This window comes from Lepidochelys kempii, chromosome 17 (genome assembly GCF_965140285.1).
Source record: "Lepidochelys kempii isolate rLepKem1 chromosome 17, rLepKem1.hap1, whole genome shotgun sequence".
Classification (NCBI taxonomy): domain Eukaryota; kingdom Metazoa; phylum Chordata; order Testudines; family Cheloniidae; genus Lepidochelys; species Lepidochelys kempii.
This window is the reverse complement of record NC_136396.1, coordinates 16,130,314-16,155,422: the sequence shown is the minus strand read 5'-3', so window position 1 is coordinate 16,155,422 and position 25,109 is coordinate 16,130,314. Positions and strand designations below refer to the sequence as shown.

Genomic DNA, 25,109 nt, shown 5'->3' with positions numbered 1-25,109 from the left:
GTGTGCTCCAGAAAGAGCACATAGTAATAATGATTTGAGGAACTGAAAGAATTTCCCTTCTTAATGGGTGAAGTTAGTGGTTGCACTGGATTGTAACTTATGCATGCACCTGTATTCTTCAGAGCGCTCAAGACAATGTACTGATCATTTCATTACCTAACGCAAACATGCTGGGTGAGGTGAGTCAAAATTTCAGGAAGATTAATTTCCTTGTATTATCTCCACAGTTCGTTTATTCTCTTGCTAGCTTCTGCCAAGAACTTAGCCCAGCCTCCCTGCTGCCTGTCTTCCTACTGCAGAGTTAAAGAATTAATGCACATGCTCCTATCTCTTTCTCTCCCCGCAAGCCCCACCTTTCCCCCATCCTGTGTGAACAGTCTGTAAGCAACATAATTATGTAACAACGAATTATAGTTCAGCCTGACCTGTCCACTCCTGGTCATCTTCTGGTTTGAGGAGGTTTTTTCCCCCTCCAATTGATTAAATTGGATTATTAAATCCGAGAGCTGTAGGCTTCTGTTCAATAGGTGTAGGGCTCCTCTTAACAGGGCATCTCCCATCGCTAAGTCTGAGGCATGATCACTGCTGCTAGCGACACATGGCAATTCAACGGTGTGTGGAAGCGAGACGAAGGATGACCCTACTTAGAGCACTACCTGGGACTTGGAACACCCGGGTTCAGTCCCCTGCTCTGCTACAGACTTCCAGTGTGAACTTAGAGTTACCCAGGCCTGGTCTACACTGGGAGCTTACATTGGTATTGGTAGGTCTCTTGTGGGTGTGAAAAATCCACACCCCCGCAAGATGGGGGGAGGGATAGCTTAGTGGTTTGAGCATTGGCCTGCTAAACCCAGGGTTGTGAGTTCAATCCTTGAGGGGGCCATTTAGGGATCTGGGGCAAAAATTGGAGATTGGTCCTGCTTTGAGCAGGGGGTTGGACTAGATGACCTCCTGAGGTCCCTTCCAACCCTGAGATTCTATGATTCTATGTAACTATACTAACCTTGGGTGAAAACAGTGCAAGATGGACGGAAGAATTCTTACGTTGATCAGGCGACCGCCTCTCAGGGAGGTGGATTACCGATGCTGACAGGAGAGCCCCTTCCGTCAGCGTAGGTGTGTCTAACACTGCAGCTGCATTGCTGTAGTGTTCTAAGGCTGGACCTCCCCGTAGCCTCTCTGTGTCTCAGATCTCTGCCTGCCAAACGGTGGTAATAGCACGGTCCTGCTGCATAGGGAAGTTGTTCGGAATTCAGAAGTGTTATGGGCCAGTGGTTAGGGCACTCGACTGGGGTTGGGGAGACCCAGGGTCACGTCTCTGTTCGGCCGCATTCTTCCCGGGTGACGTTAGGCACGTTACTTAGGGTAGGTCACCGCTTAAAACGCTGCGTCGGCACTGATGCAGCTGCGCCACTGGAGTGCTTAAAGGAAGATGCTCCTACACTGATGGGAGAGCTTCTCCCCTGGGCGTGGTTACTCCGCCTCCACCTAGCACTGCCTACAGGGGGTGGAGGTAAGGTTGATATAACGATGTGGCTCAGAGGCGGTGGTCAATATTTTTCCTTCTCCAGGACTGTGTTTATAAAGCTTCAGCCTGCGCTGCGATAATTGAAGAGAGAGGGGATCTCTCCGCCTCATATAAATGAATCAGGACCATTTAGAACAAAGGCTAATCTAAATTGAGGTGGGCTTACCCCGGTGATGGGCTGTGGGGATTACATTAGAGCTCCACAGCGCTAACATGGGGTCTTCCTCTTGTGGTCTGTACAGCGCTCTTCGTCAGCCCGTTCCCTCGTGGGGGCTGGAAGTAATCTGCTCAGATTAGCACTCTCTCCACAAAGCTGCTCTGTCTGTCTTCACTGCAAAGCTTTTGCTTAGATCCAGGGTGTGCAACTGGCTGCCGCTGGGCTTCTGCTGCCGGCTTGACAAAAGGAGGAACTCTGTGTTTCGGCAGCAGAACTTCTTTAAAACTTAGCTCCGTATTGACAATGGGCCTTTCAACATGTTTGCCAAGGACATGTTCTTCCAAAGCACCCTTGGGATGTAGCTGCACGGATGGCACCCATTTGGTGTCAGCAGTAGCCACTGCTTTCAAAAATGTTCCCTGTAGCGTCTAAGGATGCTTTGAGATGCTCCCAAACTCCGTTACCTTAGGAGGGAGCAAGAAGCCATCTGACTAACAGTCACTGTAGATTAGAACTTTTTGGGTTCTCCTCAGCTCTTTTTTCAGGTTGATATTCGGCATCAAGGTGACCTCTACCTCTACCGAGGCAGCTCTCCCAAAAGCGCTGGACACAAAAAATAAGTCTCCCTGGTTTTGCTCTTTTCTAGCACCCAAATGGTTTGATGGCCAGCGATCTACACAGAACAGGCAAGGCACGCTGACTGAATACTGCTACACCTTACTGAATCTGCCACACAAGATTTCCCGATGCTCCCATGTTCTGAACTTCTTCAAAGTCAGGCCTGACGACTTGAACCCACCCACAGACAGCCAGTGAGTATGGCCACTTCCACAAGAACTCAGGGCATCTTAACCACTTAAAAATCCAGTCTAGGTATTTTTCTATGAGATCCGCTCTAGTTGAAACAGGAATTAATGCAGGGAAATTCTGCAGCCTGTGTTAGGCAGTGGATCAGACTAGATGATCACAATAGTCCCTTCTGGCTTTATAATCTATGAATCTAACTCAACTTGATGTTAAATTTGTAACATACACATTTCTATGCAACTTCCTTATGTTTGTCTTTACCCAAGTGAGAATGGGAAGAATTCTCATCCACTCAATTGCTGATGTTCTGATTAACATGATCGGATTCCTTATATTAATATAATAGGAGACTAACATCCTAGAACATATAAATAATATGATATGATATAATATATTACATAGCCAGAGCACTAATAACAGCTATAGTTAAGGTTGCCTGCGCATTTCCATTCTAAACTCCTGTTTTCAGGTCAAATTTTCAGAAAGATTGAGTGACTATCGGACTGAAGTATTTCAGTCCTGGCCTCTGCCCAAAGAGGAGGTTATTTTCATTGTTGTATTGCATAGGAATTGGGTACTATCTCTTTAAATAGTTGGTGAGCCCTCTAATGGCCTTCCCTGTCTTCTAAGGGTACATCTACACTGGATCTGGAGGTGCAGGGATGATGGCCAAGATGGTCAGGGATGTAACCCCATGCTCGGGGCGACCCTAAACCTCTGACTGCCAGAAGCCAGGAGGGGAAAACGGATGGATCTTTCCAAATTGCCCTGTTCTGTACACTCCCCTGATGCTCTGGTATTGGCCACTGTCTGAGACTGGGTACTGGGCTAGATGGACTATGGGTCTGATACAGTATGGCTGTTCTTATGCTCTTTGTATGGAGGGAAGGGAACCCTGTTGCTAATAGGACCAGGGAGAAAACAAAGGGTCAGCATCCACTGGCATTAAACTGACTTCATTCTTGTTTATCTAGCATCAAGAAACCAGAGACATATTTAGTGCCAAAGGACTCCAAGAAAAATGTCGCAGGTAAGAAGTAGTTGTGGTTTTTATTCTGATGCTCATAAGCAACCGTTCTAGCCACAGTGAGCACATGGTTCCATCAGCACTGTGGGAAAATATCTACAGAGGGAGAATAATCTCCAGGGTGGGACAGTGTTCAGCACAGGGCACCAGCTTCCTTGCCCCTTGGTACAGTAGGGCTGGCCCTGCTGCAAGGCAGATATCCTCAGCCATGGGGCAGGAGGTGCCAGCTGCATACAGAGCAGCACGGCCATCTCTGAGGAAGCGGCTTGTAGGGTGGGTGTAGTGAATTGAGAAACTGCTCCTGGAGTGGTGAATGGAGGGTTCCATGCCAGCCTAGGGGAATGGCAGCCCCAAAGCGGGTCCAATACAGACCCCACTGTGGCACTAAGTGCCAGACTCATGCACCCGGAAGGAGTCAATGGGGCCTCCAGGCCATGCTCTCACCATACATGGGCGAATGCATTGTATTGGAGGTTGCATTCCGGCCGCACAGTCGACCCTGATCCAGCAAAGCACACATGCCCAGTAAGGATATATTGAAACACGTGCTTAAATTGTTTGCAGGACTGGCGCCTTATGCCGCAGTCGCATTATTTCTTGATAGAACTCAACAGAAACCAAGTTCCTCTCTTCAAGCTTGGGGCACCCTACAGAGCATTGATATGTTGCCCTCTCTCCTTTTGTACATAATACATGTTCAGTCTAGACGCTTCCCGTGCATGACTGGAATGGGTAGGCGAGGTCTCCTTGAAAGTCAAATCCATTCTCCTTTACTTGTAAGGTTTCAAATCTTCAGCCAGGGGCTTGCTCGGCTCGTGGGGCTGCCCATCCCTTCTGCAAATGCCATGAGTGATGGCAACCTGTGATGGGCAAACCTTTTCTGGGACACTTACGCAACATGCTAAATGCTACTGCTTGCTCACTGTGCTGTGAATACAATCATTTGGGGTCCTTAAGCAGCAGTGGCTGTCTTCCTAGTGCAGTTATCGTTCTTGCTGCTGTTTTTCTTGATCCTTGCTAGAGGAACTCCAAGAGCATTGCCGCCGAGGGCAGTGAGAACACCAGAACTGCGACCCCTTAGGAATTGAGAAACTTTTGGACTTTCCACTGAGGTTCTTTGGAGTTTCCCTGACTTCTCCCCGGGCGATCAACAGAACTGTGCTGGATGGAAAACGATGACAGGAGCTCCTGAAATTCTGTCCCCGCTTTTCTCTTGCAGACATTACTGGCCCCATCATCCTGCAGACTTACCGAACGATTGCAGACTATGAGAAGAACTCCGGCTCCGAGATGGCTCTGAAAACTGGGGACATGGTGGACGTTGTGGAGAAGAGTGAAAGTGGTAAAGCCCATTGCTGTGGAGGGCTGCTCAGATCCAGCTTGTTGTTTCAGCCCATTGTAGAGACAGGGATTTTGTTTTGGGCCTATCTCTAGGTCTGCAGAGCCGCTTTCACAGAAGTAGCGAGGCCTAATGGGTTGGGAACAGGCCTGAGCGCTAAGCACACTTGGGTTCCCTTCCTGATTCTGCCACTGACTCATTCTGTGACCGTTTTGTGGGCGCCAGTGCTGAGCCCCCAGCAGAGGCCAAGTGGGGAGGCAACATGCCTTTCCAATTGCTTTGGGCTGTTAGGGCAGCAGGGATAGCTGGGATGGGGGAATCTCTGCACCCACCTCTCTGCTGGAGGTACCCCCCCAGGAAAGCCTTCTGGCTGTTTTGTGGCCACTGTGCATAGGTGATGGAACTAGGGGTGCTTGAAGTGCTTTCCATCATATCCAGGGTTTACAGTGTGGTTCAACGGCTCTCGGCTCCCCCACTGTATGAATTGTTCCAGCCACTCTATACAGGTGCAACCATGGCAACATAGCCACAGTGCAGGGAGGAATTCCTCCCAGTGCATCTGTAAATCAGAGCCCCTGCCTCCCTCCTGAGGGGTGGCTGAGCTAGTGAAAGCTTGCACGGTGCTTTAGACCCGCAATGTACTCGATGTGTGGACGGGAAGCTCTTTGAGGCAGGGGCCATCTTTTTGTTCTGTGTTTGTACAAACACTGAGCACAGGAGGGCTCTTGTCCCAGGCTGGGGCTCCTGGGTGCTACAGCAGGACAAAGAGATAATAATAAGGGAGTAATTAAGTGAGCATCTGTATATCAAAATGTGTTTTAAGAAATTCCGTGCCCTAAGTATGGAAGCTGAGAGCATTTATATTTATTTATATATATATATATATATATATATATATATATATATATATATATATATACACACACAATTATGTAAAGACAGCAAGCACTCTATGATCACAATCCTGCCCTGAATGAGGAAAATGGGGAGTCACATGGTAGGGGACATCTCTTAGTGAGGCTGTGATGCAATCCTAGAAAGCCCTTTGAGCTTCCCTCATGACTCGTGGGATTGGTGCCCAGCAAGGAAATAACCTCCTAAATTTACGGTCCATATGGTTACAAAACAAAAGTGGTCTTCCCCTTTCCTGTTGTCATGGTAATTGACACAAAGAACCACTTCTAAACCATGACATACAGGAGCTACTCAGGGAAACACTGAGGGCTTCCCTTCCTGCACAGTCAAGTCACTGTGAAGTGTTCAGAGGCAGATGCATGACTTATTTTTACGTACACAGTAGCCTCTTTACCCCGATGATCCTTACAACAGCTCTTCCCTGTCCCCCTTCCACTCCTTTGCATCCTATGGCTTTCCACACAGAGGCTCCTTAATGACCAGTCCAGTAGTCAATTAAAAGATCCAGAGTTTGGGTTTTGTTAGGTTGCCTTCAATGTTTTCTAGAATATTCTGGAACAGCTACTTTGGTAAACTTCCAAATGTAGACAGGGCCTTAGGGAATCTTATCAAATTTTATAGGCTTGGAAGCCATGGACAGTTCCATTTATACTGCTGATGCTTCATTGGTAGGAGAGGCACAACAGTAACCCCTGAAGATGAATATCAAGATAGGTTGTCCCATGGTTCTGCGGTTTAGTTGTCCCACAGTTAAAGAACAGGGCCAGGAGGCCTGAATTCTCTTCTCCGCCCTGCTAGTGACTGTGTATGACCTCAAGGAAGTCCCTTAACCTCTCTGTTTCTCTCTTTCCCCTCTCTCTCCGATGTGGTTAATGACTCCCACCCTCACTCACAGGCCTGCGCTGAGATTTTATTTGTACAGGTTTTGGAGATGCAGCCTGTTGAGTACAAGGCATTACAGTGAATGGTAAAGTCTGCTGTGCTGGCTTTGTTACAGGCTGGTGGTTCTGTCAGGTAAAGAATAAACGTGGGTGGGTCCCAGCCGCTTACCTGGAGCCTATGGAAGGTCCTGATGAATCTGAAGAGCAGGATCCAAACTATGCAGGTAAAAAACCCAAACCCCCACCAATCGATCCACGCTGGACATCTCCATGTTCCTGACCAGGCTTCTGGAGTAATCCTAGAAGAAACTGCACTAAGATGATCCATCTCAGAATGTACAGTGAGCCAGTATGTGCTAGGGCTGGACTTCAGGAGCATAGCCAGTGCAGTGTGAATTCCCACGCAGTGGCACCATGATCAATGACGCTTATAGTTTAGGTTCCTCACTACTGACCTCAGGAGCTCCCAGTAACCTGAGACTCCACACTATAGATGATAGTTCAACTTCTAGGAATTGTTGCAGGGTCTCTTTTGTATTTTTGCTGGTGGCTACTATGAGACAGTTGCACGTATATTTCATTAACGAGTTAGTACATAAGCAAGGTGTGGTATGGAGCCTCAAGAAAGAGGGAGGCCGGAGAGGGTCAGAGATGATGTGGATTTGGTGCTCTGTAGTTCCCAGACTGACTGGCTAATACAGGCAGGATCCCCCCAAGTCCTTGTCTGGAATCAAGACCCTTGGAAAGGCTTTTTTCTAGTGAAAGATGTAACAGGTTTTTTTTATTAACCTTCAGTGTTCACATCCATAAGGCATATCTCACACAACAGAAGGTAAGTTATCGTAGGCTCATGCTTCTTTGCACTAACGTCATATTTTGGTGGTTTTTGAAAGATTGTAACGGCTTGAACCAGCATTGCACTTCCTTGTTCCTCATTGTGTCCTTGGAAGCTCAATTACTGGACTACTATTCAGCATTGCTAAATGACTCTCCCTGCTTTTGTTGACTGCTTCTAACTAAGTTGGAGGTCTTGCCATATTGGCTCAAAACTAGAGAGGGGCCCAAATCCAACCCCAGCACTTGAACCTCCCCAAACTTTGGGGAAGTCCAGATCTGGATCCAAACTATGCAGCTTAGAGTCCCAAAGCATCCTGGGTCTTGTTTAAAATGGGATACATTGTTTGCGTGTTGTCTCTGTCATTCCAGAGCTGTGGTCTGGATCACTGAAGAGCTTTTTCTTGGATATTAACACCTAATGCATCCTTTAAGCCTTTGTTTCTATTATTTTGTGCTCAGGGGAGCTCTATGTTGTCAGAAAAGGCTACACAGCTGCTGAGGATGATGAGCTGACACTGAAAGAAGGAGACACCATAGAGGTTATCCATAAGCTACTTGATGGCTGGTGGGTTGTCAGGTAAGAAAAATCCAAATCACATGTCAGGATAAATCGGATTTGGTTCTTTGGGCCACTCTGGGGGAGGGATAGAGAGAGAACCTGGCCATTCAATCTAATTACCGACATGAATTATAGGGTGGTTGTTACAGATGAGGCTGGTAGCATCACCCATTATTAAGGTCGGCTAACACTTCCCATTATAAGACCCTGTTTTCAGTTGTTTATAATTTTGCCAAACTTTAATCATTTGGGCTGAAATTTGCCATGCTAGGTGTCTGCCTCAGATAGGTTTTTGGGGGGCGGAAGGGTGGAATTTCAGCCCAGACATTGAGCTGTTCCCAAGAATGAGGCTGGGGAAAAATACATTGATTCCCCACCCCTCCGTATTAAACTGTTTGGGAGACCTTTTCCTTTAAAAGCTTTAGTGCCCCCATGCTTTGGAGCAGGACCTTGAAACGTGTGTCGCCTTTGTGTCAGGGATGTGCCTTTTTGCCATCCCCGTGACAAACTGGGCCAAGTTATAAGCCTTTCAAAACTAGCAGGTGGCACTTGCTCAGTGGAGACTTGCTATCGCACAGCTAGAAGCCCTGAAGATTCTGTTTACAGTGAGCCTATTCCAGCCTCATTTGAGCAGGACTTCCCCTGAAACTGCAGCTCTGCTGTGGGTCATGCTGGGGCAAGGCATAGGAATGGAAAGCAGGGAGGCTCTTTCTCAAGTATTTTCAGTAACCCTGCGGCTGGCGCCAAGTTGCATGGAGAAGGAAGCTGCCCAGGGGGAAAAGGGCCGAGGGGGTGGGGTTGAAGAAACATGAACATCTAGCTTCTCAGAGGGTGCAAATCACAACTGGGGCTGATGGCTGGTGAGGAGCTGAGGGAGACAGGGACCTGCTGGGCAAGGAGAATGGGACTATGTGGGAGGTGGAGAATAAGATCTGGCAAAGAGACAGAGTTTGGGGGAGAACTGAACCTGGCTTGACAGTGTGGGGAGGGGAGACTGGACAAGGAGACCAGGGAGGGAGGTTGGGACTAGGAGCCAGTAGGGAGAAAAGCTTACAGGGAAATTAGTAATTCTGTCTTCAGAGCCAGGTTTGAATCGTGTGCAGTAAACAAGGCCTAGCACCACACATTTGAACTACACAATACTGAATAGCTGCTCATTCAGTGAGCACCGTCCATCTGTGCACTGAATGAGGCAGGGGACTGTGGGGAAAAATAGGATGTCAGCACCTAATTATCAACTGTATTGTATATTATATTGCATTTGGGAGTCAAAATTAAGGCTGCATAGGCCATCCTAATTCTGGCAATTCCTAACATTTGTGTGCATGGCTTTGCAACCTTAGTGATGCTCTTCTAACAAAGTGTGTGTGTGTGTAATGCTCTATTGTATGCCATAGAATTAATGGTACATTGAGATGGATTCTAGCCAGCTAATTGGCTAACGTTTAGGGCATTGAAAGCACCCACTACGTGCTTTTTGAAACTGTATCACCCAATCCAGAGAGATGTCCTGTGTGCTCTGATCAGAGACCTGTGAACCAGGAATGCTGGCATTCTAATGCCGGCTCCTAATACCCACTACTTCTATGACCTAGGGCAAGTCACCTAACTGCTCTGCCCTGGTTCCTCACTTGTAAAATGGGAAGGGTAAAAGCCACATCACAGGCACGTTGTGAAGATAATTCATTAGTTAATGGTTACAAACAATGAGGATGTAAAGTGTGATAGAAGTGCCAAGTATTGTAACTGTCCATGGGGGTAATGGGTGGTGGTGGTGGGGGGGAAGCTGTTGGTTTGCTATAGCAATCCTGGTGCTGGGCATTTTCTGCTATTGTTAATCAGCTGCGTTGTCCCATAGAGCATCAGCGACTCCCTGGTGGTCTTTAAGCCTCAGGCAATGCTTTGCACCTTAATTGTTACTGCTTAAAACATTGCTCATGGTGTCTTAAAGCGTCTGTTTTATTTAAGGACTTAGTGCAACTCCCTTACAAGTGTAACCCTTCTGCCTGTCAGAGTTGGCAGCAACAAGGGCCGGGTTCAGTATCTAGGGGTTCCATTCCAATAACACAATGCAAACCGGCTCGAGCCCCCACCCAGTGACCTGGGACAAATATATACCACCCCCGCTGGGCGCCTCCAAGAGGCAATACTTCCCCTCTCGCAAGCACATAGTCTGAGTGTAGCAAAAAGCCTTTTAATAACAGAGAGAAACAATGTGGCATTATGTTGGGGAAACACCACCAACCGGATTCATAACACAACCCATGAGCAAAAAAAACCCACCCCAAGCAAATTGGGGCATGCCCCTTTCCCTTTGGTTCTTGAGTCCAGCAACCCCAAATCACCCAAAGTCCCAATGACCCAAAAGTCTCTGTCCCTGGTCAGGGCAGCCCCAGAGTTCGAAAGTTTATCTGCGGAGCTTTACCTCCCAACCTGGGTGGAGATGGGATGGGGGTAAAAGGCACCTTACATGATCTGAAGCTGACCGCCCCACAGCTCCATAGGCCTCCGCTCTGCCAGCCGCCCCACGAACTCCTTCGCTCAGCTCCGCGGCCCACCAGCAGCTCCCACTGTCCCACAAACTGCTCCACCAGCCTATCCACAAGGCACCCCAGTCATCCCGCAAACTGCTCCACAATATATCTTCAGGCTCCCCCACTACTTAACACAATGCTCAGTGATTTCAGCTCTTAGTCAGTTCAGCTCTTTGGTGAATTCAGCTTGTAGCAGGGGAGCCTCAGTGCTGGTGCCCCATTAGCCCAAGGTGAGCTCAGCAGCCTGTAACTAGGCTCCTAATGGAATCAAAATTAGCTCTGATATTCCACAGTGGAGAGGAGGAAGTGCAATTAGCATGTAAGGCCCTCACCAAGGGGCCCATGCCACCAAGTATTAATACTTGTCCCCAGCCTCTCTCAATTCACAGAGTTTTAAAACCCATGACCCTTGCCTAGCGAGTGCTACTTAGTTGATGGTGAGTCTCTCCATCATAACAAAAGGCCAAGTACAGTTCCAAGCACAGTTCCCATAATCAGGGTAATAACAATGTATTCTTCCTGCCCCAATAACAGAGACACTGGGGATCCCACAGCAGCCAAAGTGACCATTTGGGCAGCTATGGCCTCATTCTAGGCGGGGTGGGTGTGCCTATGCAAATGAGATCAGCCCCTGAAGTTCTTTTCCACAACTTGCCACACCTCACCACCAGATGTCAGGGTGGAGCTCATCCTGACACTGCTTACACAAGTTAATGGAATTTAGATCAGGCCTTAAAAGGCATTTCTCAGTGTAGTGATCTTATCCACTCATTCTCTAGAACAGACAAAACTCTCTGAGGTATCTGCAGGCAGGTTTTGAGATGGAGGAGAAGAGGAGCAGGTTGCTTTGTCAGCTGTCACCACTACTAGAGGTTAAAAATAATACCCCCCAGAACTGCTAAACTGCCAGGATGGTAGATTTATAGATTCCAAGGCCAGAAAGGACCATCTAGTCTGACCTCCTGTAGAACCCTGGCCACAGAACTTACCCCAAAATCATTCCTCAAGCAGACCTGTTAGACAAACATCCCATCTCGATTTAAAAATTGTCCGTGATGGAGACTCCTCCACGAATCCCTTGGTAAGTTGTTCCCCTGATTTACAGACATGCTGTCATGCTGGTCAAGGAGTTGTAGGTGTAAGTGATGTTGTTTTGTACCTCAGGAAGGAAGAAATCACCGGTTACTACCCCTCCATGTATCTGCAGAAATCTGGGGAAGAGAACAACCCTGTGAAGAATACGCTGAGAAACAAAGGCGCCCCTCCTCGAAGGTAGGGTGGGCGGGCAAACAGGGTCTGATTGCCCTTTGGAGACAGTGTGATGAAGCAAACCAGACTGTGGTTTGGAATGCCCATCGCTTTCCCTAGAAATGAGGAACTACCTAAGTGCTATGTGAGGGGTGGGGGAAGAGGGTTGCTAAAAGGCTTCCTTCCTGACAAGAAAGACAAAGGAACCAATCTTGCAAGGTGCCTGCTGAGTAACTTCAATTCCCATTGACATTACTGGGATCTGAGGATGCTAAACTCTTTTCGGAACAGGCCTATGCAGACTTCTCTCGAGCACTCTCTCTACTCGGATTTACTTCTAGGTGTCCACATGCAAAGTTTCTTCTCTGGGGATAATCTTGGTTAATTTTCAGATTGGATTCTGTTTTTAAACTGTGTTCACTGCGTTCACTTTGAAAAGCGAGCAGAGATTTGAATAATCAGAGCTGCCAAACTAGCTAATCTGATGGGAGAATTTGAGCTAATGGAAGGGATTTTGTTTTGATTGAGAAGATAAAAGACAAATAAAACTCCCTGGTGCTGATACGGCAACAACTGCTGGATAGTGCAGAGTTGAACTCTCTCTCTTCATTTCTGCATCATTCCAAGGCAGGTTTCATACATTAGCTCCCAAATCCAGTTTGTGGTCTGATCCTGAGCTGGTGTGGATTGGCATAGCCTCACTGATGTCCATGCAGTAAATATTTAATCAAGCTATAATATCTGTAGGGCACCAGTCACTGGAGGATGCAGTTGTCACGACACAGAGAGAGAGACACTCTAAAGATATTATAAGTGAGGGATGAACCACGAAAAGCAATGAGTTTGGGTTCAATCTGGATAAGCACCCAAAAGCTCTGCTGTTGACTTGCATTAGTCAAACAAAGTAGCCCTTGTAAGGAACACATACCTCCCATTGTGAAGATAATTCCTTCTACTTAGGGCAGCTATGAAATGGGTGCATGTAATTTCACAGATGTGAAGAGTGTTGAAATTTTAGGAGTGAATGGAGGTATGGTAATGGAGTGTGAAGCTTCTTACACTTAGGTAAACAGTATGAACCCAGTGTGAAAAAATAGCTGGGATAGATAGTAGGGACCATCTGCTCATAGCTGTTTGATGCACTGGTTATGAAAATGAGTTGGTCTTAGTTCAGATCCCAGAAGAGAGGCAAACACCTGCTCAGAACTCCCAGGGGCAGCATGCTATCTTATTCCAGCTGGGAATTTGGCCCCATGTCTTTGTGTTCGTGTTTATTTTCACTTTGTACAGTACTTTAGTTGTGTGTGATAGGTGTAGCTCAGGAAACAGGCTGAAACCAGGCTTCCTAAATCATGTAATCTGATCATTCTATGGGCCAGGTTCTGATCCCACTGAAATTTATGGGAATTTCACCATTGACATCAAATGGACCAGTATTTTAGTGTGTGTATGACACACACCCTCAGACACATGCAATCTGAATGCTCTGATAGCCATGAATTCCTACATCGGAATTACACTGGTGGTATACCAGAAACAATGGATATAAATAGGCATAGGTGAGCAGTGTGGCCCAATGGATGGGGCACTCTGCCACTCACCTGCTATTTGATCTAGGGCAAGTAACTGATGCTCGCCTTCCTCTGCAATGTACTTGAGCTCGATGGAAGAACTAAGTAAGCATCACTGTTGTTTACTGTAATTATATTCTGACTTCACACTTATTTATTCATTTTTAAACCATTCATTCATAGCAGCTAGATGCTGCCTGACTCAGGTTTTACGCAACAAACCACATAAGGTTGCTCACAGTTGCTGACATTAATCCATGGTCCTTTTGCCTGGGATAATCAAAAGCAATCATAGGCTACATCCAGTGAGAATGCTCTCCTCAGGATGAGACTCTGCCAGGCCTACAAGAGGGGAGAGTTCCCACTGTGGGGACATGTAAGTAAGAAAGCATAGATAGCTAAAATGGCAAAAGCTGAAAGATTCACTCTTTCTCTACGCAGGTCGACCATCCGAAATGTCAAGAGCATCCACAACCAAATCCGGAAGCATATCAGCCAGGAGACGTACAGACGGAACAGCATGAAGTATAGGAAGATGAAGATGCAGAGCAATCTCCAGAACAAGTCCAACATGATCAGTAAGTTTCAGTCTGACGTACCCACTAGACTGAAAGCCCGTGTCATGTACGGTAGGGGGTGAGGACGGTTGTACTCAAGGAGACCCTCATGCGCATTAGGTCTCCGGGCTGGTGGACATCACTACGCTTCCTAGTCTATCCACCACATGGCAAGTCCTCATACCTTGCTGAGGTTGCTCAGGGGTGTTTGTGGCAGTGGGAGAATCCACACACCAGAGTTAATGACGGCCACTTGGTCTAATTTTGAGCTGCAGACAGCACTTCTACAGCAGTGACAGGCAACCAAATCGATGCCAGGTCAATCCAGACTGTAAGGAGTGGCCAAGAGTCAGATTTTCAAGGAGCCAAGCATGTGCACCTCCCATTTCCTTCACTGATGGCTATGGGTACTCAGTGCTTACAAGCATCAGGCTACAAAGGAGTTGGGTTTATTCTCTTTAGAACAGTACAGACTGAGGGGCTCTAGAGAAATTGTCTTCATTATGAAATGGCCCAATGAATCTGATGGTGGTTACAGTCTCTCGCAATCCTGACAAAGCAGTTTTCTACAAGCAGTAAATAGGGAAGTGGGTTTCATACAAAGAGTTAGACATATATGGAAAAAGTAAAAGGGAAAGGCCACTGAAGCAAAGACTGCAGAAGGAATGAGTTCAAGAGATGCGTAGGTTCGTTTCTGGAATAGCAGGGCATTGAGCGAATGAAAAATCATGGAGGTGGAAATAGGGCAGGCCCCAGAAGGGCAGGTACTAACCCCCAAAGGGCTGAAACTAATGAGTTCCGATTTCTGAAATGTCTTAAATGCCTGCAAATAATGGGAGGTAATGTATGGAAAGCCCAGTGATGCATTTGTGACATTCCTAGTGAATGGGAAGCTATACAATGATCTTGAAGCAACACAGCAAGCTAAATAACACATTGAGTTAGCCAGAGAGAGACCTACACCAAACCTCTGGATCCAGACTTTATAGGCCTAGAGTTTAAGGCTAGAAGGGATCAGCAGATCATCTAATCTGATTTGTCTAACACAGGCCACCCGCACTCCATACACAACAACCGAAATTAAACCAAAGTGTTATAGCCTTCGAGAGACTAGAGTATCATGAGCCACAGAGAGAGAACAGGAGGGACCCAGGTGCACCCAGTGCCTAAGCCCCCTGCAATGGCAGTGAATTGATTGTGATATACCCAAATGAACCTAGCAAATGGCCCATACTCCCATGCTGCAAAGGAAGGTGAAACCCTCCAAGGTCACTGCCAATCTGACCTGGGGAAAAATTCCTTCCTGAATCCTGACCCCACATCCAGAGATCAGCTAGATTCTGAGCAAGAACCAGCTACCCAAGAGACAACTTGAAACTTGATCCAAACTCTGCTGCTGGCTCCTTTGCCTGCAATTTGGTGCATCAAAAAGTAGTATTGGAATCTAAATGTTGTGACATCAGCCCCCTCAACTAATCTAGGGCCTGATCCTACAAGGCGCTGAGCACCTCATTACAGCCATGATTTAGCGAAGAGCTTTAAGCATGTGTCCATCCCTATTAGCAAAACATATAAACATGTTTGGCCCGATGACTACAAGCACCTGCTTAATTCCCATAGAACTCAATGGAGGTGCTTAAAGTTAAGTATGCGCTTAGTTCTTGCTTTGACTAGAGGCTAATTGAGGATACTCAGTACCTTTCAAGATGCGCTCCTCACCTCGTATAGGATTGGGCCCATATTTAGTAAATTATCATATAAGTGGATGAAATTCTCTGGCCTGTGTTACACAGGAGGTCAGACTAATGATCTAATGGTCCTGTCTAGCCTTGAAATCCAGGAATAAAGCAAACCACAGAAAAACATAGAGAGGAGGAAGGGAAAAATACTTTCCCCAGATGGAAGTTTTTGAATGTTTAGAACAAGAGAGTGATGGCTTTATGGGGGTTGATACTAACAAATCCCTCACAGATTCTAAACCATTTTTTCAGCCGCTGTGTTCCCTTTAGAAGGAGCCAATCTAGTACTTGACCTGGACCCACTGACATCAAACACTTTTATGCTGGGATCAAATTCATTGGGACTCGGGTACCTATGTCACTTGGCCTCCTCTGAAAGTCCCAGACCAATATGCACAGATATTAAAGTGGGCCTGGCATGGAACTTTCACATATTTTTATGTCTTGTTATTTGTAGGAGAGAAAAATGAAATGGTGGAAAATGTGTCCAAGGCCCAACCGGCCGTTCCGCCACGACCCAGTAAGGACCTGATCATGAATCGTTGTACAGAGAGCACGAAGAACAAGATCAAATGATCCCACTGGGGAAAAAAATAAAGCTGATGCTTATTCTCTGCCAGGACTCTGTAGCCAGACTGGACAGTTCTGGTAAATTTCGGCACCTCTACAAGAGCGGCAGTTCTCACAGAGTTTCTCAGAGCTACAGGTTATGGCACCTCAAATTAAGGTTCCACATATAATTCAGTCTCTCAACAAATATGAATTGTTCTCAACTTGATGGGCCAAATTTAGTTTTCATTTATACTTGTGCAATCCCAGGGAGTCCAATGAGGTTGAATTGGTGCACTAGGACAGAATTCGGCAAGATATTCTCAGTAACTGATTACATTTTTAAAAAAAGTTTACTGTGATCTACTACACAAAATACGGTTGATCAAGTATCAGAGGGGAAGCCGTGTTAGTCTGTATCCACAAAAATAAAGAGGAGTCCGGTAGCACTTTAAAGACTAACCGATTTATTTGGGCATAAGCTTTTGTGGGTAGAATACCCACTTCTTCAGATGCGTGGACTGAAAATTACAGATACAGGCATAAATATATACTGGCACATGAAGAGAAGTGAGTTACAAGTGGAGAACCAATGTTAAAGGCCAATTTAGACAGGATGGATGTAGTCCACTCCCAATAATTGATGAGGAGATTCACTCCATGCAGCTGAAGTGGGTTTTTTACCCACAAAAGCTTATGCCCAAATAAATCTGTTAGTCTCTAACTGGTAGTGATCAATCTATTGGGGATCAATATATCGCATCTTGTATAGATGCGATAAATTGATCCCCAAACGTGCTCCCCGTCGATTCCGGAACTCCAGCTTGTGAGAGGCGGAAGCGGAGTCGACGTGGGCCCGTCCTCATGGCCAGGTAAGTCGTCGACCTAAGATACTCCGACTTCAGCTATGCTATTCGTGTAGCTGAAGTTACGTATCTTAGGTTGACCCCCCCCACCCCAATCCCCGCCCCCAGTGTAGACCAGGGCTAACATGTCACTGGATTCCTCGTTACAGTTGATCATGGCACTGATCATATGAGGTGTTGGGTGAACTCATCTCTCATTGACTTTTTTTCAAGGTAGAGGAAGGTGCTCAGCATTCCATTGCATTGAGCAATAAGAGATTCTTAATTGATTCTTTTCCCACCATTTGTACTTGGAACCTAGATGATACGGTTTGCACTTATTATCTTGCTTTGTAATATAGCCATTTTTGGTGACTGTTATTGTAGGAGACTCCCATGTAAAGTTAATACATACATCTCTTTTAATCCATTACAGTGTTTTACTAGTTAAATATGTCTGTGGTTTGAAAAGGCATTTTATGGTTGTAATACATGGCTAAATGACTGATTGATAAACAAGTCAGAGAAAAGAGCTGCTGAATTGCAGTCTGTCTCCTGCAGCCAAGAGACGCTACATGTTCAACAAAAGTTGAGGGGCATTTTGCAAGAGTTGCTGAAGAAAGGGATTTCCTGACAGATCCTTTCCAACACGCAGTGGCTGTTGCACAGTGGGTTTACCACAGGCCTCTTACAAAAGATAAGGAGTACTTGTGGCACCTTAGAGCCTAACGAATTTATTTATGTGTTAGTCTCTAAGGTGCCACAAGTCCTCCTTTTCTTTTTGCGAATACAGACTAACAGGCTGCTACTCTGAAACCTTACAAAAGATGTTGATATCAAAGAGGAAATTCCATCTGGCTATCTACAGTAACAATCTATGGCTGTAATTGTAACTGATGGCTTTTGCTAAGTGTCCAAGGGCTGCTATGGTCTAACAAAATTTGGCTCCCTCCTGCCTTCTAGTGGGAAAACAGAAAAACGTGTAGAGACTCTTATTTATTATTTGTACCGGGTTTAAAAACAGTGAGTCAGCCCCATGAAAATCACCGATTGTCTTAAAAATCATGAGATTTTTACACAACAAAGTTGAGACTCCTTTGATTTGCCTTCTGATTTTTGAGGCTTTAGGCTTTGAGTTTTCAAGCTTTTCTCTGCAGTCACAAAGGCTAGAAGCTTACTTTGCATAAGAACCTCAGCTTTCATTAAAAAATACCGAACACCAAATATCATGAGACTTGTGATAAATTGGCGAGAGTTGGCAGAACTGCACGGTAGCACCTACAGACCTCAGTTACAGACAGGATAAGCTAATGTTTTATGCATATAACCAAAAGCCAGTGCCTGCCCCGTTGAGCCTGCAGTGTCAGTACGTAGGCCCTTTCTTCCCCATGCGATGTAGGTCTGAGGGAGCGAGCCAGTGGGCTCTTTCCAAGTATTTTCAGTCTCCGTTCAGTGTTTTGTTTTTCTTCCCTGCGTTGGGTCCTCTCCACCACCCTTTCAGACTCTCTGCTTCTGAGCTGCCCCGGCATCGGAGGCCGGGAGCGAGATGGGCCGAGGGAGAAGCTCAGGGGAGAGGGTGTGCCCGGGGTGCAGAGCAGCCATGGACGCAGTCCCCGTCTCTGTGGAAAAAGAAGCAAAGGGGTGTAGGTTAGAGAGGGGAGAAAAGGGGAGCCGGGGGTGCTTGGGGGGCAGAGGGGCCTTGGGGGGCAGCTGGGCCCAGGCCTCCTGCCTTTGTTCAGGGACCGAGGGGCAAGGGCTTGCTCCCGCTGTGGCAGGCGCGCTGGGGGGCCTCTGTGCAGCGCTTAGGGGGCTGGGCACCAGGGCCTGCACCACGCCAGTAGGGACCCAGGGCTTGCTGTGGGTGGCTATAGCAGGGCCCCCGCAGGATGCTTCTGGGCTTCTCTTTAGGGCCCCGCCAAATTATGGGCCTGGCCCCTTTAAATCGCAGACATCGCGAGATTTGGCAGGTCTCGACCGGGGCTGCTGGAGCGCTCGCGCCTCGGCTGTCATGGCCGCCGCCCGTTCTGCCCACGTGACCCACGCGCTGCCCCGCGTCCCGGCGCTGAAGTCGCGCGGCGAGTCCGTCCTCCCGGGTTCGGGGGCGGGCCCCGGGAGGTCAAAGGGGAAGGGTCGCCAAGGTGGCGTCTCCCGAGCGGCTCGTGCTGCCGCGGTAGAGCGGCGGTTGGCGTTGCCGGCCCGGCGGGGGGCGTATCGGGCTCTGCTGGGCCAATGGCCCCGACTCCGCTGCTCCTCGCTGGGGGCCGGGGCTGGCAGAGGCTCCTGGGGCCCCAGGGGGAGCTGCTGGTGCAGGGACTTCAGGGGTCTCAGAGGGGGCTGTTGGGGCCCCTGGTAGCCCAGAGGGGGCTGCAGGTGTTGGGGCCCCAGGTAGGTCAGAGGGGGCTGCAGGTGCTGGGGTCCCAGAGGCGGTTATTGGGGTCCCAGGTAGGTCAGAGGGGGCTGCAGGTGCTGGGGTCCCAGAGGCGGTTATTGGGGCCCCAGGTAGGTCAGAGGGGGCTGCAGGTGCTGGGGTCCCAGAGGCGGTTATTGGGGTCCCAGGTAGGTCAGAGGGGGCTGCAGGTGCTGGGGTCCCAGAGGCGGTTATTGGGGCCCCAGGTAGGTCAGAGGGGGCTGCAGGTGCTGGGGTCCCAGAGGCGGTTATTGGGGCCCCAGGTAGGTCAGAGGGGGCTGCAGGTGCTGGGGTCCCAGAGGCGGTTATTGGGGTCCCAGGTAGGTCAGAGGGGGCTGCAGGTGCTGGGGTCCCAGAGGCAGTTATTGGGGTCCCAGGTAGGTCAGAGGGGGCTGCAGGTGCTGGGGTCCCAGAGGTGGTTATTGGGGTCCCAGGTAGGTCAGAGGGGACTGCAGATGTTGGGTTCCCAGGTAGGTCAGAGGGGGCTGCAGGTGCTGGGGTCCCAGAGGCGGTTATTGGGGTCCCAGGTAGGTCAGAGGGGGCTGCAGGTGCTGGGGTCCCAGAGGCGGTTATTGGGGTCCCAGGTAGGTCAGAGGGGGCTGCAGGTGCTGGGGTCCCAGAGGTGGTTATTGGGGTCCCAGGTAGGTCAGAGGGGACTGCAGATGTTGGGTTCCCAGGTAGGTCAGAGGGGGCTGCAGGTGCTGAGGCCCCACAGGGGGTTATTGGGGCCCCAGAGGGAACTGCCGCTGCAAGGTCTGTCCAGAGGCTTTGGCAAGGTAGCCAGGACCAGGAGCAGCAGAGAAGTGAGAGAAACTGAGGACTCTGCCCCAGTTTTTCAGTATGTGGGGGAGAGGGCCAAGCGGAAGGAGAGGGTGTTTGTCTGGGGTTTCTGTTATGCTGGGGCCCTGGGGATCCCCAGCTTCGTTATGCCTGATGCAGGCTGGAAAAAGCGCCGGAGGATCCAGCCCACACCTTACCGCCTAGAAACAGCTGAGAAGGTGGGTGAAAACAGCTGGGAGACCCATTAAGTATTATTGGAAGGACACTTGGGAGTGGAGATGCATCCAAGTCAACTCTTTAGATCCTGACTTTCCCCGTGATCACATGTGTTTTGGCTTGGATGTTTGGTTCAGCTCATTATAGTGAGAGGGACCAGCTGCAAAATTAGCACCTGAACTTTCCCAAGCTTTGGTCTAATCATTTTGTTTAGGCCTGTCTCTGATATTTTTCAGGGGGATTCATTTCAAAGAAGTATTTTCTTCTGGTGATGAGGATTTTTTTTCCTGTGTTTTTAACGAGATGTAATCTCCAAGTTCAAATGACTGTCAATGTGAGCTCAGTGTAACAGGACTCTAAGCCTGTTTGAATGAAAGAGAACAAGGTCTGAGATTTTAAATGTCATGTCGAAAAATGCAGAGCAACATATTCATTCTAAGAAGGTGATTTAAAAAAACTTCCTTCTATCCACTGATTGTAGCATTTATCTCAATGAATCAGACTTGGCAGGTGTCTGTCCAAAAATATAAAGCTTTTGGGAGTTAATTTATCAGCATTACCTTAATTCCATTGTTGTCAATGTAGCTGAGTCAATGTGCCTAAGGAGAGTTTGTGTCTTCATAACAATCATTGTTTATTATTTGCACTGTGATAGTACTTAGAAACTCCCAACAGGAATGGGATTCCATTGTTCTCGGACCTGTGCAAACACACAGGAGCTTGTACGCTGTTGGGGGAGTGGGGTGGGCAACCTGAGCCTGAAAAGGAGCCAGAATTTACCAGCGTACATTGCCAAAGAGCCACAGTAATAGGTCAGCAGTCCCCCATCAGCTTCCCCCCCCCCCCCCCCCGGTTTCCAGCGCCTCCTGCCTGCAGGCAGCCCCACTGATCAGCACCTTCTCTCCCCCCACCCCCCGCACCTCCGCTTTCAGGAGGCTCTGGGGAAAAGGGGGAAGGAGTGAGGGCATGGGGTGGGAATGGGTGGAGTGGGGGGCAGGGCCTGTGGCAGAGCCAGAGGTTGAGCAGTGAGCACCCCCCAGCACATTGGAAAGTTGGTGTCTGCATTAACCTCTGAAGAGAAGCATGTGGCTCCGGAGCCACACATTGGTTACCCCTGCTCTAGAGAGCTTAAGCATGGTATATAGCGGGGTGGGCAAACTTTGGCCCGAGGGCCACATTGGGGTGCAAAACTGTATGGAAGGCTGGGTAGGGAAGGCTGTGTCCCCCAAAAAATCTGGTCCCCGCCCCCTCCCGCTTCCTACCCCCTGACTGCCCCCCTCAGAACCTCCAACCCATCCAACTCCCCCGCTTCTTGTCCCCTGACCTCCCCTTCCCAGGACCCCCACCCCTAACCGCCACCTCCCAGGACCCCAGCTGCTATCCAACCCACCCGCCCCCTGACAGGACCCCAGGACCAAACCCCCCTGTACCCAAACTTTCCCCCCGACCCCTATCCACACCCCCGACCCCCAATGGGACCCTGGGACCCAACCCCCCAGCTCCCTATCTGCGGACTGCCCGACGTCTATCCACACCCCCGCCCTCTGACAGGCCCCCCAGGACTCCCACACCTATCCAACCCCCTCTGCTCCGCGTCCCCTGACTGCCCTCCCGGAACCTTCAGCCCATCCAACTGCCCCCTGCTTCCTGTCCCCTGACCCCCCGCCCCCCGGTTCCCTGCCCCTTATCCAACTCCCCGCCCCCTTACCATGCTGTTCAGAGCTTTAGGACTGGCAGCCGCACCACCCGGCCAGAGCCAGACATGCTGCCTGTGCGACAGCATGCTACGGGGGAGGGGAGGGCCTGGGGGGCAAGCCTCCCCAGCCAGGAGCTCAAGGGCTGGGCAGGACGGTCCCGCGGGCCATAGTTTGCCCACCTCTGGTATGTACTATATTGCCAGAACCATAACCGAGATGGGGAAAATGACAATGTTAGAGAGCTCGCGATTTCCTTTAACTCCCCACAGAAGAAAAGTATCCCCAAAGTTGGTTGCTCTTTTGTACCTTTGCACTTTGAACAAATTAGAAACCCATCTTAAAGAAGTAGTTTAAATTCATTCGTCTCCTTTAGCCTAATTCTTGGTGGCTTGCACTCTGCCTGAGGAGCGCTGAAATTTATGTAAATTGTTTGAGAGTCTTTATTTTTATTTTTTTTTAAAAACCCAACAACTTACTAGTTTAGAAAACAAAATCTTGTTCATTTTTGTTATTCAAGTTGTGCTGAAGTGGAAAAGTTTTGGTGTTCTGTGTCCTGCTTCTCATTCTTTTATTTCGCAAAACGACTGCCAGGGTGGATTTGATTTAAATCACTAGTCAGGAAGACTCGATTTAATCATGGTTTTCTACATAAAAGTGCATTCTTGTTGGTTGTTATAACCTTAATACATATTCTTCACAACTCAGAGATGGATGTAGGTTTCATTTTTAAAAGGTACACATTATACATTTTTAAACAGTGATTTATTTTGAAAACTTTTCAGATTAGTTTTACAACTATATCAGAAAACAAATGATTGTTTGGTTATTTCATTTACCAAAGGTAAACTGGGAGGTGAACTATCTCCAATTCAACAGGTTAATCATTAATATTTGGAGGATTTTCTAGCCATGCTGTATTAGGAGGAGAACATCACCAGACAGACATTTAAATGGTTTTATTTAACTAGAACAACAACGTTAAGTATTCTGGATTTTTTTCTTCAACAGCAAACATATAATATTTTAACAAAACAAGCATACGTCCCTCACTTCTCACATTTGTCTCTAGACTTCTTCTCCTTGACAAGATCTATTCCACCCCCAACAATCTTCTATTTATTGAACTTTTTGAAACTTTGCACTTTAAGAGAGAGGTAAGGGATTGACACTCTGTACACAAATTTGCAGAGGGACAATAGAGTTGAGGTCTGTTATTTTTCACCTCTGTATATTATTTATTTATTTTAAAACATTTTTTGCTGTTAACAAGCACGTTACCTCTGGAGACACAAATCCACAGTTTGAGAACTGCAAAACTAAGCATCTCGGATGGTATCTTCTAGACTGCCATTTGGTAGATAGAAAGATTAACCTAAATAATTTATACAGAAGCCCGTGGAACCCCATAAGATTGGGTCTCTAATCCATGAACTATTGGAACTCATTTACAGAACTTTTCTTAAACGTTACATGAATATATTGTCTCATACTATAGAATTAGAATGTAAATCCCTATTCCATGATGAGATATCTTTGAGCTATAATGTATCTTAATTAAAACTATCTTTAGATAAGTTTTTTCCTCAAAAAGCATTTTATAAAAAAAAATCCGATTTAAAAAAAAATCCAATTTTTTTGATTATTTCTTTTTAAAAAATCATTGATTTTTATCCACCCTGAAGACCGCACAGTTTTTGCATGACTGACGTGTTCCAGGACGGATTGCAGGGGTTGCTGCATTTGTGAATTTAGGTGTGTTGATAGAGCTCTGTAGTCTCATCGAGATGAACAGCTTTTTGGTTTTAAATCTCTCCAGGGCTGCCCAGAGTCCGGGACTAGTCATTACTTCCTGGAGTGCTAAACTTGCACCTGAGTGCTGTGTCCATGCGTGCTATTACTGAAAGCATAAAAAAAAAAAAAAAAAAGTTTAGAATTAATTTCCATCCTGGATTTTATTCAGAAAAGAAGCCAGAAGAATCGGGTCAGCAGTGCATAGTCTCTCTTTAGTCTGGACTACTTTGGGGTTGTCTCGTATATCCACAGACGTGATAGGTTTTGCTGAGTTGTTATACGTACTGCTTAGGTCATGTCTAGACTACAGTTGCCACAGTGGTGGAGCTATGGTGGTGCAGCTGTGCCACAGTAGAACTCTAGTGTAGACACTTCCCATGTTGACAGAAGGGTTTTTCCCCCATCAGTGTAGTTAATCCACCTCTCCGAGAGGTGGTAGCTAAGATGACGGAAGAATTCTTCCGATCTACTCTTGGGGTTAGGTCACCCTAACTACAGTGATCAGGGTGTGAAATTTTTCACAGCCCAGTGCGACATAGCTAGGTTGATCTAATTTTTAAGTTTAGATCAGGCTGTGTCTTTAAAAACAAACCAAGTTTTTGGACTAGTTGCTAAAAAGAACAAGTGTTTAGAAGCTTGTCTAGCAGCTGTTTGAGCTTTATTCTTAAAACACAACAGCATAAGGACTACTGATGACCCTCTTGTAAAGGTTGTAACAGGAAGACTCCTTTGCCATGAATTGGGGGAAGTAATCTAAATAAACATGATTCTGAGTTTATAAAATCAAATAAGCTTCAATTTTCCAAAACAGATTTATAACTCAATGTTTTGCTTTTTCTTAAAGATATCCTCTGCAGCATGTGGCTATGGCTTCACTCTAATATCCTCAAAAACCACTGACATTACCAAAGTTTGGGGCATGGGGCTGAACAAGGATTCTCAGCTTGGCTTTCAGAGAAGCAGGAAGGATCAAAGTAAGCATCTCAGCTCTTGTAGGGATTTGAGGAATCATAAATAAGCTATTGGAAAACATTGCAGATGTTTCTAGAAGTCTAAATCCCAAGGGTGTTGGGTGACCTTTAAGACAAACTGTCCTAGGTATTTCCTGGGGATGGAGAGCCAGTG

The 25,109-nt window shown here is 47.4% G+C and overlaps 2 protein-coding genes across 6 annotated transcripts in view; both read left to right on the top strand.

The window, feature by feature from the left end:
* Positions 1-18,057, top strand: part of NCF1 (neutrophil cytosolic factor 1) — a 38,601-nt gene extending 20,544 nt beyond the window's left edge. For all 3 annotated transcript variants that reach the window (XM_078849284.1, XM_073315831.2, XM_073315830.2), the window contains 8 exons: positions 2,332-2,497; positions 3,467-3,522; positions 4,739-4,861; positions 6,771-6,878; positions 7,951-8,068; positions 11,749-11,856; positions 13,845-13,981; positions 16,157-18,057. In XM_078849284.1, coding sequence (XP_078705410.1) covers positions 2,332-2,497; positions 3,467-3,522; positions 4,739-4,861; positions 6,771-6,878; positions 7,951-8,068; positions 11,749-11,856; positions 13,845-13,981; positions 16,157-16,275 — 935 coding nt within the window. In that variant the 3' untranslated portion in view covers positions 16,276-18,057. The remainder of the gene's footprint in view (positions 1-2,331; positions 2,498-3,466; positions 3,523-4,738; positions 4,862-6,770; positions 6,879-7,950; positions 8,069-11,748; positions 11,857-13,844; positions 13,982-16,156) is intronic.
* Positions 18,058-19,034: 977 nt separating this feature from the next.
* RCC1L (RCC1 like) overlaps positions 19,035-25,109 on the top strand; it is a 26,131-nt gene continuing 20,056 nt past the window's right edge. The window contains exons 1-2 of one of the 3 annotated variants that reach the window (XM_073315829.2): positions 19,035-20,498; positions 24,829-24,958. In XM_073315829.2, the coding sequence (XP_073171930.2) occupies positions 19,323-20,498; positions 24,829-24,958 (1,306 nt within the window). In that variant the 5' untranslated portion in view covers positions 19,035-19,322. Of the gene's footprint in view, positions 20,499-20,778; positions 20,940-24,828; positions 24,959-25,109 lie in introns of those variants that run through there. The other 2 variants (XM_078849283.1, XM_078849282.1) reach the window with 2 other exon arrangements.